The 19,107-nt window shown below is 39.5% G+C and overlaps 1 protein-coding gene across 5 annotated transcripts in view; it reads left to right on the top strand.

The window, feature by feature from the left end:
* LOC104850230 (dual 3',5'-cyclic-AMP and -GMP phosphodiesterase 11A) overlaps positions 1-19,107 on the top strand; it is a 355,951-nt gene that overhangs the window by 179,635 nt on the left and 157,209 nt on the right. For all 5 annotated transcript variants that reach the window (XM_010607069.3, XM_010607064.3, XM_010607068.3 and 2 more), the window contains 2 exons: positions 605-672; positions 1,593-1,685. In XM_010607069.3, the coding sequence (XP_010605371.1) occupies positions 605-672; positions 1,593-1,685 (161 nt within the window). The remainder of the gene's footprint in view (positions 1-604; positions 673-1,592; positions 1,686-19,107) is intronic.

Here is a 19,107-nt window from a genome sequence, read left to right on the forward strand (position 1 = left end):
GTTATTTGGGGTTCATTTTAATTAAGTAGATTTTAGTTGCCTTGCCACCCCTTAAAAAAAACACAAAATGGGTATCTATGTGAGTTGATAGATATTTTTATCCGCTTTACTACAGTAATGGTTTTACTTTCTATATGTATCGCACAACATTATATGTATATCTTAAATATAAATAGTAAATTTTAAAATTATCTCACTAAATCTTCATAACCATCTGAGGTAGTCAAAATTTTAATTCCCACTTTACCATGAGAAATCACAGTGCTAAAAATGTCAATAACCTAGGGTTACACAGCCAGCAGTGGCATTTACGTTTGAACCAAGACCATCTGAAATCCAGAGCCTGTGTTCTTAATCACAACCTTGCTGAAACATTGAGACAAATATATTTAGCTACATATTCTCTTCCCCTACACACACACACACACACACAGAGTTATATTTGCGTGTCTGTGGATGCACACACATATTTGCCAGCTGTCTCAAAGCTGTGATACACAGGATTTAAACTGGGCATCTACAGATGCTTCATGGAGGCAAAGAGCTACCTGTGCCTCCTCTAATACCAGTATTGAAAATGACCATACTCAAACTTCTTTCATAGGAGTGGCTCAGGTGTTGAACAGACTTGATGGGAAACCTTTTGATGATGCAGATCAACGACTTTTTGAGGTAAGAAAATAAATGTATAAACTAAGAGTCATAGCTGAGTCACCATTAGTCTCCTGGTTACAGCTTGTGCAGATCTGTAAGGATAAATCGCCCTTATTTATTATTATATTTAAACAGGGTGCCAAAATGTAAAGGAAGATTTTAAGACTATATAAATGCATAGGTAAAATTTGATTCTATTGTTTTGCTTAGCTTATTTTGTAAACCTGTTATTTTTCTCTTAATTTATTACAGAATCGTCTCCCCTGATCCCTTGAAAATTATTGCTTTGTTATATGTCCCATCTTGTCTGGTTTGTATGTGTTCAGAGTCCTGAGATCCGAGTCAGCTTGGCCAGGTGTATCAACCTCGTTCTCCTTAGGTTTCCATGTTTCCTGCAGCTGGAGAGGCTGGCCTTCAGTGGGCCTCCTTTCTGACCCAGTGGCCAGCAGGAAAACACCAGCATTGATTCCTCTGGCCCAGAATACTGCACAGTTTCTTCATCAACTCTTTCTAAATCAGTCTACTTCCCCTTCCAGATTAGCTTGTGGTTACTCTCACTTCATTTCGTTATCAAAACATTTTACCGCCTAGGTACTGAAAGAGGTTGCTTTTGGTTAAATAGAATAGAATTAACTAAACTCATTCCCAACCTAAATAAATTTAAAGCACATTTAAACAGATAGTGTGTTTTTAAAGGTATGAGGTAACTTCTTCACAATGGCTTTAAATTGACAGTTTTTCTCACGTGTAATGTGAGCTATAAAGTTGTTACATGACAACAGTGATTAAGAATTTTAATGTGTATATTTCCCCAGGGCCTGCTTCTGTGTACAATAAAATTACATTTTCAGAGCCATCTATGATTACTGCCTGCTTTCATATTAAATTTTGCCAAGGAGTTATCAAAAATTTTAATTAATGGACTTTCCCTTTTCTAGGCTTTTGTCATCTTTTGTGGCCTTGGTATCAACAACACAATTATGTATGATCAAGTGAAGAAGTCCTGGGCTAAGCAGTCTGTGGCTCTTGATGTAAGTACTGTATTAACATCAAAATCCTATGTTAAAGAGCCCCAGTTTTATGGAAGAAAAAGTATATTTGGTGTGGGGCTGAACTTCTTAGTTTTTATTTATCTATTCATTTGAGCCCTAGTCACTTTTGGGTCATAGATTCAAATTTGGTAAAAGGTAAAGACCCTTTCTTTCTACATACATACATGCATACATACATACATACATACATACAATGTTTCATGTATTTTCAGGGAGCTTGCAGATTCTTTGATGCTCACCCACACTTGTTCTATGGTTAGAGGAAGATTTTGTATGTTAGATTTATTAAATAGTGGCAAGTCAAGAGGAATATTGTCAAGATTTAAAATGTAGTGTGAACTTGGATTTGAATATGCACAGATACTCTGCAGCTTCACAGCTTTTCTTATCAAAGAAAATCTCACTATGAAGATATCTGGCCCAGATGGGAGAAGCTGCTCCAGTCATTATCCAGCTACCTCTTTCCCATGCACATGCACTGTCTCTCTCTCTCTCTCTCTCCCTCTCTCTCTCTCTCTCTCTCTCATCCACCCTGCGTTGTTTCCATGCCAACACCACACGTCCTCTCAGACCCACCAAGTTCTAAAAGAAGAGTTCTCCTCTCCATGATTCTCAGGTGCTTTCCTTGACCCAAGACCTACTATTTTTCTAGCATCTTGCTCTGCAGATAGATCTTATTTCTATCTATGGCATACTTATTAGGTAAGGCAGATAAAATACCAGTGCCAAGATAACAGTCTGTAGAACAGTAAAATACATGCGCAGTCTTCAAAATATTATGGGTACCAAGCCAGACTGGTAAAAAGAGAAAAGCAAGGGGAAGTATGAGTAGGCAAATTAATGGTTCTTGCAGTACTCTGGTTTAAGACTTTAAAAACATGAAATTATAGTTATCTAATCTATTTACTTTTTTCCCTCCTGGCTAGACTATGACTTCTGCAAGCAGAGTCTTTATGCTTTATGTAATTTTATTTGCAATGCTTACCAGGTGCTTAGCACAGAGGAGGGATTTATTGAGTAGTTTTGGGATGGGGAAGAGGAGGGAAAGAATACAGGGAAAGAGGGAGGGAATGGATTTTGCTGTTGTTCTCCTGAGATTGCCCTGCGTGCTTACATGCAACACGTTTCCAGTAAAGACTAAAAGTAACATTTGATGGTTCACTAAATGGATGACCTGCAAACATACCCCAGGATACCTCTCACTAGTAGGGCACTAAGATCTGTATGCAAAGCTATTATTAAATAATGTCTCTCTTATCTCACTCAATTGTGAGAAAGCAGATGATGAATGTGAAGATTTTAATAAGCTGAGCAGTCAATAAAATTATGTCAACAACAAGAGTCACTATATTTATTATCTGTAGCAACATATTTATTACGGAGAAATAATTAGGAGAAAGAGCAAAGAACAGGAATTTCTAGTAGCAAATGTGAGTCATGCTGTCATCAAATTCTGATTGCAGCAGAGTTGCCTCACCCCTTGTTTCTTACTTCCTTTAACTGTAAAAAGATCATTCCATATACCAGTCACAAGTAGATACTTGTCTGCATGTCATGGAACCATTAGCACACACAGAAAGCCACTCATGCTTCCCATGTTCTGCCTCCTCGCCTGCCTCCTAGTGTACCTTCATCCCACTGAGAAGGAGCTAGCGTAGTGGAGGGGCCAGCACCCTGGGAAAGAGTCAGTGAAAGGCACAAGTCTCCCTGACTGCACTTCCTATTGCCCCTGGGCCTCAAGGAGACACTGGAACCCAGAAAGAGCTAATGGCCCCACCAACTCTAGCCATGGTCTCCTCACTCATGCTTATTCGGGTGCATACTAGACGCACTCTTGTTTGTACAACTCTGCCACCTTCTATCCCTAGATATAAAAAGTATTACTTACACTATCAAATTTCTGGCTCAAATCTGAGTCTTATGAATCTCATCCTTAGGAGAGATTGACTTACGTGTGTTTACTTGTATGTTTTGTGTGCTTTAGTTTGTGCCAGATGTCAAAAGTGACATTGCCTGTCAGATTCCAATGTTACCACCTTGGTTCTTTCTCTACCACCCTCAGCCAACCCTTACCACTTGGGACCAGAAACCTGACTCTAGTAATTGGGTTAACATCCAACCCACTTCGTGGCCTTGCAATCTATATGCAAGAGTGGCTACAGGGTTCCTTTTCCTCTGGACTTTGTGAAGATAAAAAATGATTTTTGCAGGTTAGGGATTTAGCTCAGTGATTCCACCACCTGCCTCTCAAGCTCAAGGTCCTGAGTTCGATCCCCAGGACCAAAAGAAGCTACTAAACCTAAATCCAGGGATGAGATTTCCCTGAGATGGTATAATGTTTTAACTTCTGGGTAAATGTATAACATTTACATATTTACAGATATTGTACATGAATAAGTGTGATGTTTTGTAAGTATTTCTATAAAAATTATGTACTTATAGGTATATATTTATACTCACCTAGTCCAGTAAGGATGTGAGCTATGTTACGAGAATATAAATGAGGCAGAAGATTGTTTTAAAAAGTGAAATAACAACAGAGCTGAGCCAGAGAAAGCCAAGTGGGACAGAAGCCATTAGCAGTGCTATTCTGGATCCTCTCCATTCCTCCTCTCTTTCTCTTTGTATTGTCTCAGTTTTACATATTCTCTTTAGTCTTTATCCACTTTATCTCGTCCCAAAAAAAGCAGTGTTTAAAATGTAGCTCTCTGAACTGGGCATGGTGGTGCACACATGTAACTCCAGCAGTCAGAAGGCTGAGGCAGAAGAATCCATGAGGTTTGAGACCAGCACGGGCAACACAGGAAGACCAAAGATAAGGTAGCTATCATTCCCATAATAGAACTATGCTGTCTCTTATTTTGCAGTTCTCAGTAAGAGTGGAAGGAAACAGTCAATCGCTTGTCCCTAAAACAATAATCTCTGTGGAAGCCTGTCCCTCCAGAACGAAAGTAGGCATAGCACAGGGCCTGGAATGCTCATGGAACTGCATTTCTCTCACGTGGTGAAGAGACTCTGGAGATGGCACAACTCTGTTCTCTCCTGTCTTTTAAACATCCTTCCTAAGGCATTTTTAATAAACATGATGCATCCTCAGAAGTAAATATTCTTTAGATAACTTCTCGGGGAAGACTAATCCCCACAAATGGGGTTGAGTATAATCTCTGAAATACTCAGGCCCCCCTGGAACAATACTTTTTTAAACAAAATATATGGCTCTGTAGCCGGGCGTGGTGGCACACACCTGTAATCCCAGCACTTAAGAGGCTGAGGCAGGAGGACCACTGTGAGTTGGAGACCAGCCTGGGCCACATAGTGAGTTCCAGGTCAGTCTCAACTACATAGTGAGACCCTGCCTTAAAAAAAAATTATATATATATAACTTTACTTTTCTCCCCACATAGCCACTGATTTCCATGTAGTTCTTGTTGTTGTTGTTGTTGTTTTATTGAATTTATTGGTACATTCTAGGTATACAGTACAGTTACATTCATTACTGGGATCTTGTACCTTTACATGACAGGTCTTGGTTGGTTCTCATTTTTTCCCCTTGTCCCTGCCCTCCCTTCACCCCCTCCTCCCCTCCCCATTTACAAACACTTTATTTCCATTTTTTCATTTTCTCATATTTTTTTCTTTTCCCCTTATTACCTTTCCCCTACCCTTCCCACTTTCCCTACACCTTTAGCCCTTTTCTTCCTATTTCACATTGTCAGTTATCTCATTAGGATTTTATGCACTACTGTAGTTTTTCACACCAGAAACTATTCGGTATTTACGCATGTGTGACTTATTTATTTCACTTAGGAGTATATCCTCAATATGTATCCATTTTCCTATAGATGACTCTAATTTCTCATTCTTTATGGCTGAGTAGTATTCCATTTTATAGAAAAACCACATCTTCCTTATCCAGTTCCATATATTTGTTTAATACTGGCTACTTTTCCTATTGCTTGAAAGTGCCATTTTAAATTATACAAATTCATATATATACATACACATACACATTATATATACAAGTATATTTCTTTATGTATTAATTCGTTCCACTGATCTGGGGAAAAAAACTCCAGAAGTTAATCGCTTTTGTTTGTTTTTGTTTTTGTTTTGTTTTTTGCAATTCAGCGGATCAAACTTAGGACTTTGCACTTGGGGGGCCAGCACAGAGCCACTGAGCTAAATCCCCAGCCCCAGAAGTTCACTGTTTTAAGTACACTTCTAATAAGAGGGTTTTTTTTTTCTCTCATTGAGTTTATTGGTACATTTTAGGTATAAGTACAGTTACATTCATCATTGGAATCTTGTATCTTCACATGACAGGTCTTGGTTCTCATTTTTCCCCCTTGTCCCTGCCCTCCCTTCACCCCCTTCTCCCCTCCCCATTTACAAACACTTTATTTTCATTTTTTCATTTTCTCATATTTTTTTCTTTTCCCTTATTATCTTTCCCCTACCCTTCCCACTTTCCCTACACCTTTAGACCTTTTCTTCCTATTTCACATTGTCAGTTATATCATTAGGATCTTATGTGCTATTATAGTTTTTCACACCAGAGAAACGATTTGGTATAATGTGAGGTTTTCTCTGTATCAGTATGTCCTGCAGAAGGAGGCTGCTGGTTTTATGCAAGCAAAAAGCAGTATGGGTTGAAGATTAAACGTTCTGGATTTGGCATGGTCTCATTAGTCTAGTTTGGATTGAATCCTGATTCAACAATTAATGACTCTGTGCAAGCTATGTACTCTCAGTCTCAGTTAATTCCCCTGGTCAATGGGTAGATGAAGACTGCCCTAGCACGCTCCTGCTTCCTCAGTGATGCCTGTTTTCGGTCCCTTGGCTTACTGGATATCTTCTTGCAGGAAATTCCAGGACATGGAAATGCAAAACGCCCATGTCAAGAACAGCAAACAGGTCTTCCAAGTTACACATCTCCAAAGGCAAAGCTTCCCCCAAAAGATCCAACACCCTCGGGAGTTTCTTACCTGTGGCCCGGTACAGCAGCTTCTGCTCACTTTAGCCATACTCCACAAGTAGTAAAACAGAATTGTAACTATACAAAATACTCTCTATTTTTGTGGCCTTTAAAAAATTGAGTGACTAAGAATAATAACAGTAATAATAATAATAATAATAATAATAATAATTGTCTGGATTTTATCAATTGAATTATCAACTCAATTATTTTGGCAATTGCTTTTTTTAATTTCCCATAATTTAGTTACACAATTCTATTGTTAAATCCTTTTTTCTTAATATATAAAATTAATATTCTGAGGCTCGTAGAGAGCAGAGATTCTCTTAAAGCTGAATAATAAAACAAAGAGAAAAATTTACTATCCCTTTTAATAACTTTAACTTTATGGCCCTGATTTCCATTCTACATGGGTAGCCAAGAGTGCCAGAAGAGCTGTTTTTAATAATATGTTCACATTATCAGAGAATGAGATCTTAAGAAAAAAAGGGTAAACTTTACCTAAAAGTCAGAATATGGAGAAAATACAATACAAATATAGATGTAGAATATTACCTTCTCATTTTGCACATCAAGAATTGTTCTTTGGGGTGTCTTTCAGAGTTATTGCAAATGAAGCCTTACCTAATACTGATGAGAAATTTTTCAGGAAATATAAGTTTGTGTATTAAGGGACACCTCATACAGCTTTATGAACAGAAGAGGGAAAGAATGAGGTCAAATAGAGGGTGAGAAAAAAGAATATGCAATCAGGAGCCAAGCTCCATTTATTCTACGTCCCCAAAGCCTCCCATCTATTTCCTCCTTTCCAATTGCCGCAGCAACCATCCTACTTAAGGGCTTCATTACCTCTAGGCTGGGCAATTGAAATAGCCTTCTACTTGTTCTTCCTAAAAACATATTTTAGATTGCACTGCTCACCCACTCATAGATCTTAAATTATTCCCCCATTACCTATCAAAGTATGAATGTCCTGGCCTTTGGGGCCCGTGGAAATCTCACACTAAACTACTTTCCTACCCTTGGGTCCCATTGCTCCTCTCAGAGTTCTACGCTACTTACAAACTCAAATACTTCATAGTCTACAAATCAGCCACCTGCTTCTCTACCATCTGATTTTAATATTCTCTCCACTGATGTTATTCTGTTTCAATTATACCCTCTCCACTCAAAACTGTTCCATCATTGAAAGGTTGACTTAAATGTAGTGTACTCTATAAAGCTCCAAATCCCATAGTCATCTCTGCCTTTGCCCTTTATTTTTTTCCTGTTCTAGAATGTTGTGCCCTAAAGTATTGTATATGATGATGTCACAATTAACTTCTACTCCTGTTTTTTACATGAAAGAATCATTTGTGAACTGACATCTCATAATTGTCCCTCAGTAAAGTGTACTGATAAATGAACTCATGGTGCCACAAAGAATTATCGGTCTCCCATGACAACATTCTGAAAGAGAAAAGCTTGGGCTCTGATGGAAGAAGTGCCAGTCATCCTTAGTGTAGTCTTCTCGTTACCGACTGATGGTGACATCTCCTCTGAATTCTCTTCTCCCCTAATCCACCATGAGTACAGAGCTGGTTTTTTAGGGGTAGAGGGTAGTAGAAGTTTAGCAGTGAGCACTTATTCCCAAATACCATGTTCCTTGAGATATTTCCTTAGATGAAGTGCAGATTGAGATTGAGGAACTCACCTGGCTTCCTGAAGGTATGGAAAGAAAGATGATTCTCCCATGAGCAAGTTCCTAAGGTCCAAGAGCAAATTTACTCTAAGTGAGTGATTGTAAGAGCTAGATTCATAGGATGCAAACAGAATGCCACTTTATTCTTTCTCACCTTTTAAACCTTCTCATTGAGTCTTTTAAACCTGTTTAATCAGTCTTCCTGCTCCGGGATGACACTCCAGTAGACACTGTATCTCTTCTGCACACGCAGGTGTTATATTGTCTCTCAGTGTCTCTTCTTCCTTATAATCAGAACCCTTTAGTCAAGAAAGGCTCACAGTGGCCGTATCCACTTTTCCTCACTTAAGTCTCTACCCCAAGCCAGGCGAAGGACGGAGGGAGGGAGGCTGAAAAGCAAAGTCTTGTTTAACAGGTGCTGTCCTAACCTTGCTTAGGGCCTTCTGCACCACACACCAACATTCTTTTTATCATGAACTGCTCTCGTAAATACAGCTCCATTGCCAGGCATTTCCCTTTGGCAATTATCTGATGTTGCTTTGCCTTTCCTGACAACTTGCAATCCCTTCTCAGCCCCTGGCTTCTACTACCTATCTGGCTCTCCCTGTCTGGGGGTTGGTGATTGGTTTCTTCTTCCAGGCAGTCCTCTTGCTCCATGTCCTTGTTTGCTTTTAAAGTGTGGTAAAGTAAAAGCAACATAAAATTTACCACTTTAAGTGTACAGTTCAGTGGTATTAAATACATCCACATTGTTGTGCAACTATCACCACTGTTTAACTCCAGAATTTTTTCATCTTCCCCACCTGAGACTGTTACCCCTTAAACACTAACTCCTCATGTTTCTCAGCCCACAGAAACCACCATTTTACTTTTCCTATGAATCTACCTACTCTAGATGTCTCATATAAGTGGGAAAAAACAGTATTTGTCCTTTTGTGACTGGCTTATTTCTCTTGATTTATGGTAGACTCTGTTCTAGGTGCTGAGGTTCAGCAGTGAAAGAACAAATAATGTTCACACTCTCATGATCCTATATTCTGGTAGAAGACAGGCAGTAGATAAGTAAACAAATAAATTGGCAAGATAGAATCATGAGAGTGTGTCATAAAGAAAATGAAGCAAGATGCTTTAATAAAGAATGACTAGAAATTAAGGGCTACAGCGAGTACATTTAGATGAAACCACCTTGAGAAAGTGACAGCTGAGCTTTGTTATCGTATTCTGTTTGTGTATTTTATAAATGTCACCCAACTTATTTTCCTGTGCAGTTTTCTACTGCAGTTCCAATGAGCATGATGATGCTAGGCGGATTTCCGAGAGGGAACAGCACTTGCATCAAGTAATTATCAGGGGTGCATTCTCTAAGAGCTCTCAGAATGCAGTGTTTTCCAGCTGGCAAGGGTTTGTGAGCATCCTGGATCCTCTGCACCTTGGCTATATGTGCAGAAGGCGGGGGAAATCAGTGTATTTAGTTCCTAGGCTGGCTCTCAGTATCCAGCATGGAGGTGCAGATTCAGTGTGATTCTGCTGAGCTGAAGTGGTACAGTATTTCCCTAGTTTTTTTCCCAGTGGATTATAGATCTCTTTTAGAGAGTTTTTCTGTATATTTGTGTCTTTCTTTTTTTTTCCTCTTCCTTTATTTGCATATATTTAATTTTTTCCATTGAGTTTATTGGTCCTTTTTAAGTATACAGTACAGTTATTTATCACTGGGATCTTGTACCTTTACGTGACAGATCTTGGCTCTCATTTTTCCCCATACCCCTGCTTGCATATATTTATATATTCATGGATTTTTATTTGGTACTTTGGGTTATGATCCTCTTACACTTTATCAGACTCTAGTTTATACCAGAATTTATGGATTTTTATTTTATACTTTGGGTTATGACCCACTTACACTTTTTATTTACTAGTTTACACCAGAATGTAGAAATGTAATTTTAACAACGGAAAAGAATTTATAAATATGAATAAGTGATTCTTCACTGCCAATAGTCAATAGAGGATTCAGTGCATCTGTAATAATCTGACTGACATGTAAACATTTCTAAAACACTTTAATGGGCTCTGTGAGGTTTCTAAGAAGTAATCCTTAATTAAGTGAACTATTCACCTACTATATGCCAAGAACTCAACCCTACCCAAAACAACATGGTGGACACTATGTAAATTTCATAAGACAGTACAATAAATACTTGGCATAATTTGAATCTAGAAGAGGATAGAGACAAGTGAAAGTGTCACTACTGTATAGTGTGAGCGTTCAAGGACTGAGGTAGGTACGGCATTAGGGAAAGCAGAGGAGGGACATCTAATTGAGGAAGTTTGGTCATAAGTGCTTTGCAAAGATGGCAACTCCCTGAGTAGCAGGAGGTAACAGTAATTTATGCAGCCCAGAAAGATAATTAGCAAGAGGGATTCAGGCAGAAGGAAGTTGTGGATGACAGTAGGGACGGTGGAGGTACTGTGCTATTAGGATAGCTTCGGCCTCTCAGTATAACTAGGCTGAGGGCACACACCAGGGGGAGGCAGGATGAGACTGAGAACAGCCAGGTCACGAAGGATGCTTGTGCCTCGTGACGGAATCTGAGCCTGACTCTAAATGTGGTGGGGAATGATTGAAGCAATTCAGCAGGAGAGAAACATGATTAGTTTGACATTTCAGAAGAATCATCCTGGCATCTACAGAGGGATTCATCTCAGTGCTTTATAATCATACTTCATTTTTTTAACAAAAACAAAATAAAGGTGGCCGTGTTTTCATTTTATTTCCTGTTAAATAATATTTGGCAATCTTCCAAAATCAAGTCCACCTTTATAGGATTTATCATCATTGCCTTGGTGTAAGGAATGTGCTTCGTTCCTGGATAAAAGTTCCCAAACATAGCAGGATGTTTGGAATAACTTAGCATAGTCCCCATGGTAACCACAAGAAGTAACTGTTACTTGGATGCACTTCTGGCTCATTTGAGAATTTTTCTTTCATTAGTTCATGTTCGTTTTTCCTTCTGTTTTTGTGATGTGATTTTTGTGTGTGTGTGTGCTTTAAAAAATACAGCATTTATGAAATGGTTATCATGGTTCGGATACTGTGTATTCTATGCTTTACGTATATATCACAGTGGACCTTCACCAAACACCATGGCTAACTAATATTATTCCTGCTTGGCAAAAGAGCAAAGGGAGGCATAGAGAGGTCTAGAAACTTGCTGAGAGGGGTTTTATGGCTTACATTATTACACAGCTAGTTACAGAGCTGGATTCCAGCTTAAGTTTGTTATTTTCAAATAGCCATGTTGTACAGATAAACTGCAAGGTGTCTTTTGAGGACTATGCTGTCAGCTGCAAGACTGCATTTCCACTGAAGGACTTGGTAGGCCATGATAGGAGTTAGAAGAAAGGGAAGGTAAAACCTGTTTTCTACATAAGGAGTCATGCTTCTGGTTTATAAGATTGTGGTGACAAGACAAAAGGACAAATAATGAAGAATAACCCATCAATTTAAAAGTAAAAGGTGAATAGCACATCCTTGCAAATGTGTTCTTCTCCTCCTCCTCTTTTACTTCACTGAAAGTTACTAACTTATCATAAGGAACCGTCCCTTTCAACCTGAATACTTTGGGTTTATAGTGCACATTCTAGGAGTAAGCTAGGCTCTCTGTTGAGCTTCAGTAACCCAATCTCTCATTCAGTCCTGTCCAAATCAAAGACTCAGTCTGAGTTAGTTGAGTCAGGCCAATTATACCAGGATGTGAAAGAGGGAAGAGCCTTCTACAGTGGAAGCGCCCTGCCTTAGCTTGCCAGCTACCCTTGTAATCACTGGCTTATGAAACTGAGGCTTACAGTCAGCCATGTAAGAAAGTGACACTTATTTTGAGTGCAATATTCAGTATCTTGATAGTGCTTTAATGCAGAGCGCATTAAGGGCATACTACTTTCAAAATGTAGTAAATCACACCTAGATCCAACCAGATGGACCCAAACCATTTAGAAGAGATTAGAGGTACAGTAAACCCTCAAGTTATGACCTGCCTGACATACGAACAACTTGGGTTTATTAGGTTAATGGAAAAGTCATCTGCCTCTTGTTATCTATAACATGTAACCAGATAAACATCCAGATCTTGGCTGTATTGACTTATAACCAACTTGAGTAACAACCATCCCTCAGGAACTGATCAAGTTCATAAATGAAGGGTCCACTGTACCTGCCTCCCTTCCTCCAACCCCCACCCCACCTTATATGGGGTCTGTACACATGTGTGAGCCTTGTAGCCTGTGCATTACAGACTCTTTCCATGTTCCTCCCGACAGCCCCAGCTGGAGTGCTTCCAGAAGAGAACAGATTTGGGGAATAAGCCCTTGCTGGTTCTGGCCCTGGGTGGGGGCATTTGAAGTACCTGGAATTTATCTAAGTGATCCTAAGAGCATAAGCAGGGTGACATGTCCACAGGAGTCCCTGGACTTTTCTCCCTAGAGAATGGGCCATAGCCAGATCAAGCCAGAGTGGACCCCTTCAAGCTTGACATGCAGGCCAGGGACTTGGGTTGTCAGGGTCTTGGGCTGTACACCTGGAAGTTCACATGGAAAACGTCTGAACATTACAAAGACCCTCACCAGGGTCCTACTCTGAGTATTTCTATCCCAGTATCTGCCTTTATTAAAGCCTTAAAGGTTATAGTCAGATCTTTCCAAAAAGAGTTAGTGTAGCTAAAATTTTAAAGCAATTCAAATACATACATATATGTGTATGTGTATGGGGTTAAAGTAAATAACTAATAGTAAATTTCAAATGGTCTGCGATCTCCAGGGGTTACCTGTGGGATTTAAATCACATGGCCCTCACTAACTGCCTGACCATAGTTGATGATACAGAGTTCTCATCCAATCAGGTCTTAGGAGAGTGGGACACACATTTCTCATTCATCGTGCAGATAAAACTGCTTGGGGTTATCTTCAGCCCTCTCCCAGTGGAAGAGGAGAATCCTGGCTTTAGAACCGGGAAGACATTTCAGAGGGCATCCAGAAACAGGGATGTTGAAGCTCCTCTACCCCTCTTCCTCACCCCCTAATGGACCTTCAGGTCAAACATACTGATAAATTCAGCTGAGTGCAAGTAAGTAATCATTGCTTTATAACCAGAACTCCTGTTCTTGGAAAGGAAGCAAATGGAGGACACTTGGGACATCCGCTCAGGATTTGGACCCAGAGCAGAGCCTGGAGCAATGTTGAGCTATCTTAGCCCATTCCCTATCATTGAATGCCACCTGGCAATGAACCGAAATATGTTTCCAAACACTCTATTTTAAAGCAGCTGTTCTAAAATGTAGGTCACCCCAGAAAACAGTCATCCCAGCGCCCACAAGTTAACTCTAGGTTCGGCCTTGTCAGATCTATCTCCAAATCTTGCAGTTAGCCATGCACAAGTGACTAACTCCATCCTGTGGTTTGAAAGGAAAACAGAGGCCAAAGGCCATTTGAAAAATCAGACAACACTGACAAAGAAGCAGGAGGCATTTGTCAATGGGGTGGGAATCATACCTAGATGCCAAGCCATGAGATTGGCCCCCAGAAAGATCCATGTCCTATGTCTCTATGCAGCTAAGAGCAGCCCCTGAGCTAGGCAGAGATGAAGGAGAAATTGCTTTCATCTCTTCAAAAGAGGATTGGCTCCTTAATTTACCAAGTGCATAGGGCTCAATTAGATGGGAAATTGTCTTAGCTCCAACAAGTGCCTACATCTACAGTGTTAACCAAAAGCCAAATTATAATTATTTCCAAAAACCTCTGTGATTTCAACCTTGTATCCACTCTGCTTCTAGCCCAGTGGCTTCCTTGTTTGTCCTTGAATAAGCTCGATTCCCTGCCACAGGGAATTTATTGCATTTGCACTCTGTATTCTCACCCCTTGATAGCTACATGTCCTGTTCTTCCTGGAACTTCAGATCTTTATTTACACTATTCAGTACCACCTTCACAGATAGCCCTATTTAAATTTGCAAACCCCTTCCACTACCACTAATCTCCTTTCTCTGCTTTATTTTTTTTTCATAGCATTAATCATCATTTGATGTTATCTTTTTTACTTATTAGCTTTCCTTTCCTTCCTCTCTATTCTAGACTTAAGCCCCTTATGGGCAGGGATTTTGTTTTCTCTTTTTTCACTAGTATATCTCCAGCTCCTAGAATACTTCCTGAAACATGCCTGACACTCATTAAGCGTTTGATGACTGAGAAACCTTCAAAGGCACTGTGTTCCCCCAACCCTGTCTCAGATTCAGGTGATGAAATTCACCATGTGCAGCTTCGGTCTTGCCAAGCCATGAGCCAGAAAGTAGTTTGGATCTTTCCCTTCACAGTTAAAATCAGCTCACCTGTTCCCAGCACTATGGCAGTGCGAGAAACAGCTCCAAGCGCTCACACAGAAGCAGCCTCTTTTACATCTGGGCCCCCTGTGCTCGTGTGTGGGCTTCTCATGCCTATCCCTTCCCCATTTTTGCTTGTCCCCTGGGGTGTTGCTTTCTCTACGACCACAAGGACTGGGGTCCAGGGCTGAATGCTCCTGTGACTCTGGTCCTTTTCTCCCTGAGTGTGGGTCCCTGCAGAGATCTAGATCTCCACTTCTGCCTTCCTAGTCCAGCCACTGTTCTGTCTCTCACATCTACTCTTGCTCACTCCAGTCTATCCTTACACAGCGATCAGTGTTGTAATGCACCTGCAAAGGGTACCCATTTACCTAAGTTCAAGGACAGGCAACACTACATACCAAGGCAATGAAAGCCAGAAAAGTTGGAGTGCTGACCATTCCTGGGGTAGAGTATAATTGAGGAGGGGCACATAAGGAGCCTCCAAGGATATAGGGATTGCAAAGTAACCAAATCATATCAGTCTCTTGGCTAAAACCTTCCACGTCTTCCCATTAACTATATTAGCATGCTTTGTCAGCCTTCGAAGCCCTGGCTAACCTGGCCCCTGCCCATCTCTCCATTTTTTTAATGCCACTTCCAATCCACTTCTGCTGCCCTAGATGCTTGTTTACCCCTTTTTATTTTCCATGTCTCGGTTTAAATAACATCTCCTCAAAGAAGTCACCTCCTAACTGTCTTCCCTGCTGCTGCCCCACTCTCTTCCCAGTGACCCCATTGTCTCTTTCAGCATTTTGCTTCTTGACTTTGTAGTGATTATTTCACTGCATGTGTTTGTTGAGTAACCATCTCTACTGCTGAAACAGAAGATGAGGGTGTGACCATGAACTGTGGTGTGCACCTGAAATCCCAGCTACTCAAGAGGCTGAGGCAAGAGCATCGCAAGTTGAAGGGCTATCTGTAAGGGCAACTTTGTAAGACCTTGTCCAACATAAAATAAGAAGGCCTGCGGATTTAACTCAAGGGTAGAGCCCTTACCTAGCATGGATTCTGTTACGGTTTATATCTAAAATGTTCTGCCAACCCTCATACACTCATAGGTGGGGCTTTGGGGAGGTGACTGGGTCATGGGTGTGTGGTACTGGATCACAGGTGTGTGATACTAGATTAGTTCACTGATGGGTTTATTGGTGAGTGTGATGGAACACGAAGCCTGGTGAGAAGAGAAGAGCCATTGTTGATGTGGCCTGGAAATACACATCCTTCCTACTCTCTGATCTCTCTCTGTATCCTACCTGACCTACCACGAACTGTTTCTTTGCTGTCGTACCCCTCTGCCCTGCCTTGGAACCAGCCAACTTGGTCTGAAACCTCTATAAACTGTGAGCCAGACTAAACTTCCTCCCCTTTAACCTGTGGGAGTTGGATATTTTGTCCTAGCAACAAAAATGTAGCTAAGACGGGTTCAACCCTGAATACTCTCCTCACACATACACACAAAGGACAGATACTATGCACACATCTTTGGCACAAATTAAGTTCTCTATAAATATTTCTTGACTAAATGGATTATTTACAACCTAGACACCCCAAACTGTGCTGATACCTTTTCCTGACTTTCCTTTAAATCACATCTGATCTATATGGCCACAAGCCTTAGCTCAGACAGATTGGAAGTTTCTCTTTTTAGTTTTACCTTTGGACCTCCCTTTCCTCCATGGTAATGAGTCAACCAGACAATGTGACAGTGGTCCAAAGTAGGCCTGGTCCCTCTCTTTACTCCTTTTACTCCAGAAGGAACTCATAGCCAAGCCACATATGCTGGAAGTGCTCCATGGTGCCCTGTGTAACCAATTAAAAGAAGCAATGTGTTTTCTCTCACACGTGAGAAATCATGTACTAACCCTTTGATTATGCCAAAACAATGGGAGGAGTATAGAAAATAAGCATATTCAAATATTCAATAATGGGCTACTCAGAAACGTGCCATTAAATAAAGAAAGACTACCAACAGTTCTAGATATATGGATTTTAGGTTTGAAAACCCACTGGTACATGTTATAGTTGTTTTAGAAACAGCAATAACCAATCCAAGTGTGCTCATTAGTCTGAAACAATGCTACATTGTCCTCTGTTCTTAATGACAGCAAGAAAAGCAAGTAAGCATTAGAAAAGCAAGTAAGCATTAGAAAAGCATTTAAGAAACATTAATACATTTAATAACTTTCATGATTAAGAAAAACAGCCTCGCTTTGAAACAGAATTCGGGGAGTAAAGCAGCTGTAGGAATGGAACACTTGCTTTAAAACAGTTATCTATTATAGTCCAATGTGCATCTATAGAGTCATATTGAATCACACTGAGAATTAATCATAGAACCCCTTTAATTTAAGTGTTAATGGTTGAGATCTACTCCTAAAAACTTCTAAATATCAGAAGAATTATTGCCATATGAAACTTTCAAAAGAAAGAGACAATTTCTTTCATCTTAATGACATTGAAATGTTTGAAATTAATACCTAAGCATTTCCAGACTGTTAGGTAATAGCATAAATCATTATTGGTTCTTATAATATTCTTCTAGTGTATAGGAATATATATATGTAGTCAAAGTAAAATATTTAATGGTAATATACTGCATGTTAAATATAAAATATTTTATAAGCATAGACTATGTACAGTCTCACCTATTTGCAGATCTATCTACCAGATAGAGTACAGCTTTCTGAAACACAGAAGAGAATCAGGACGTTAGCAAAAATTGAATAAACCACAAAATTTCTACACTAGAGTTCATATATCACACTCATTTACTATGGTTTTGAACACAACTTCCTATATGACAGCTTGATTCGTTGGGCAACCATTAGAACTCATCACCAAATATTTCTAGTTCTCTCCCTTTAGAGATTGATCATGGTAGGATTACGCTTCCTCACTCAAAGTTCAATGGAACCTGTGACTTGCTGTCCAGTGAAAAGTAATTGGAAAATAAAGATATTTCTCACCTTTTACTAATGAGGAAACTGAGCCCTCGGCTAAAGATTTAGGCCAAGGTTACAGAGCTGGTAGAGCCAAGATTATGAGCTCAAGCAGCCTGACACTAAGTCCCTATGCTTAAAGACCAAGCTATCCTGCTTCAAGCAGTAAACTGTTCTGCTTTACTTATATGTTGCCATATAACTAGTGACAAGTAAGAAACAAAAGTGAAAGAAAATGGCCTGCCTTGAGAATTTCTACAGATAATACATAAAGGAATTAATCTACATCATCAAAATCAAGTACTATTACTGACTTCTGCAGGTAGGGTGCCAACATGGTCATACTAATGGAGATGCCTTCTGATTTCTGTGCTCAGAAAGTGTTGTAGAATGACTCACATGATTACATGATTTTAAACAGGCTCTTTTTTTTTTAACCTTTAAGATTAAGCTTTATTTCTGTACTGTCCCATAGGTATTCACTAAGCACAGTGGATATGTAATTTAATGTTTTTTCACTTTTTATTTTTCTTAGTACAGGTTTGTATTACATAATGATTATATTTCTCATGGGGAGTTGGTACATGGACATAAAACATCTTTTTTTCACCCTCTTCTCCTTCCCTTCCTCCTCCTCCCTCCATCTCTTGGTCCCTTTCCCTTTTGTAAAAGATCTCCTTACTTCCTATTATCTTTTATTTTGCTCTTTATTAATATTTTTAATTTCTCATCTAAGAGAAACTATGCAGTATTTATTCAGCTTATGTGTTTGATTTATTTCACTTGACACAATAGTCTCAAATTGCCTCCATTTTCTTACAAATGATTTGTTTATCCTCCTTTATAGTATAATAGGACTTCATTATGTATAAATATCACACTTTATGCAGTCATCTGTTGATGGGCATATAGGCCACTTCCAAGATTTAGCTGTTACAAATTGTTTTGCTATAAAGATGGGTAGGAATGCACCGCTGTAATATGACAGCTTTAACTCAGGAAGATACCTAGAAGGGGAATAGCTGGGTCAAATGGAATTTTTATTTTTAATTTTTTAAGGAATCTCCACACTGATTTCTTTGATGGTTGTACTAGTTACATTCCCACCAATGATGTAGATGGATCCCTTTTACCCTGCAGCATCTCCAACCTTTGTTATTGTTTGCTTTCTGGGTGATAGCCATTCTTTCTGGGGTAAGGTAGAATCTCAGGACCTTAACTGTATTATTTTTATGTCAAGGGACTCTAAATTGTTGTTCACTAAAATTAATATCATAGCAGTTCTTCTTTCTCCCTTTCAATAAAATTAAGAAATAAAAGAAATCTAGTTATTAAAAGTATTGTTAAAATAAGGCTAAAGAACCATTTCCAGTATTCTTAAATCCCAGCTATTCAG

The sequence above is a fragment of the Fukomys damarensis genome, unplaced genomic scaffold, assembly GCF_012274545.1.
Source record: "Fukomys damarensis isolate Sample0158 unplaced genomic scaffold, DMR_v1.0_HiC HiC_scaffold_26, whole genome shotgun sequence".
NCBI lineage: Eukaryota > Metazoa > Chordata > Mammalia > Rodentia > Bathyergidae > Fukomys > Fukomys damarensis.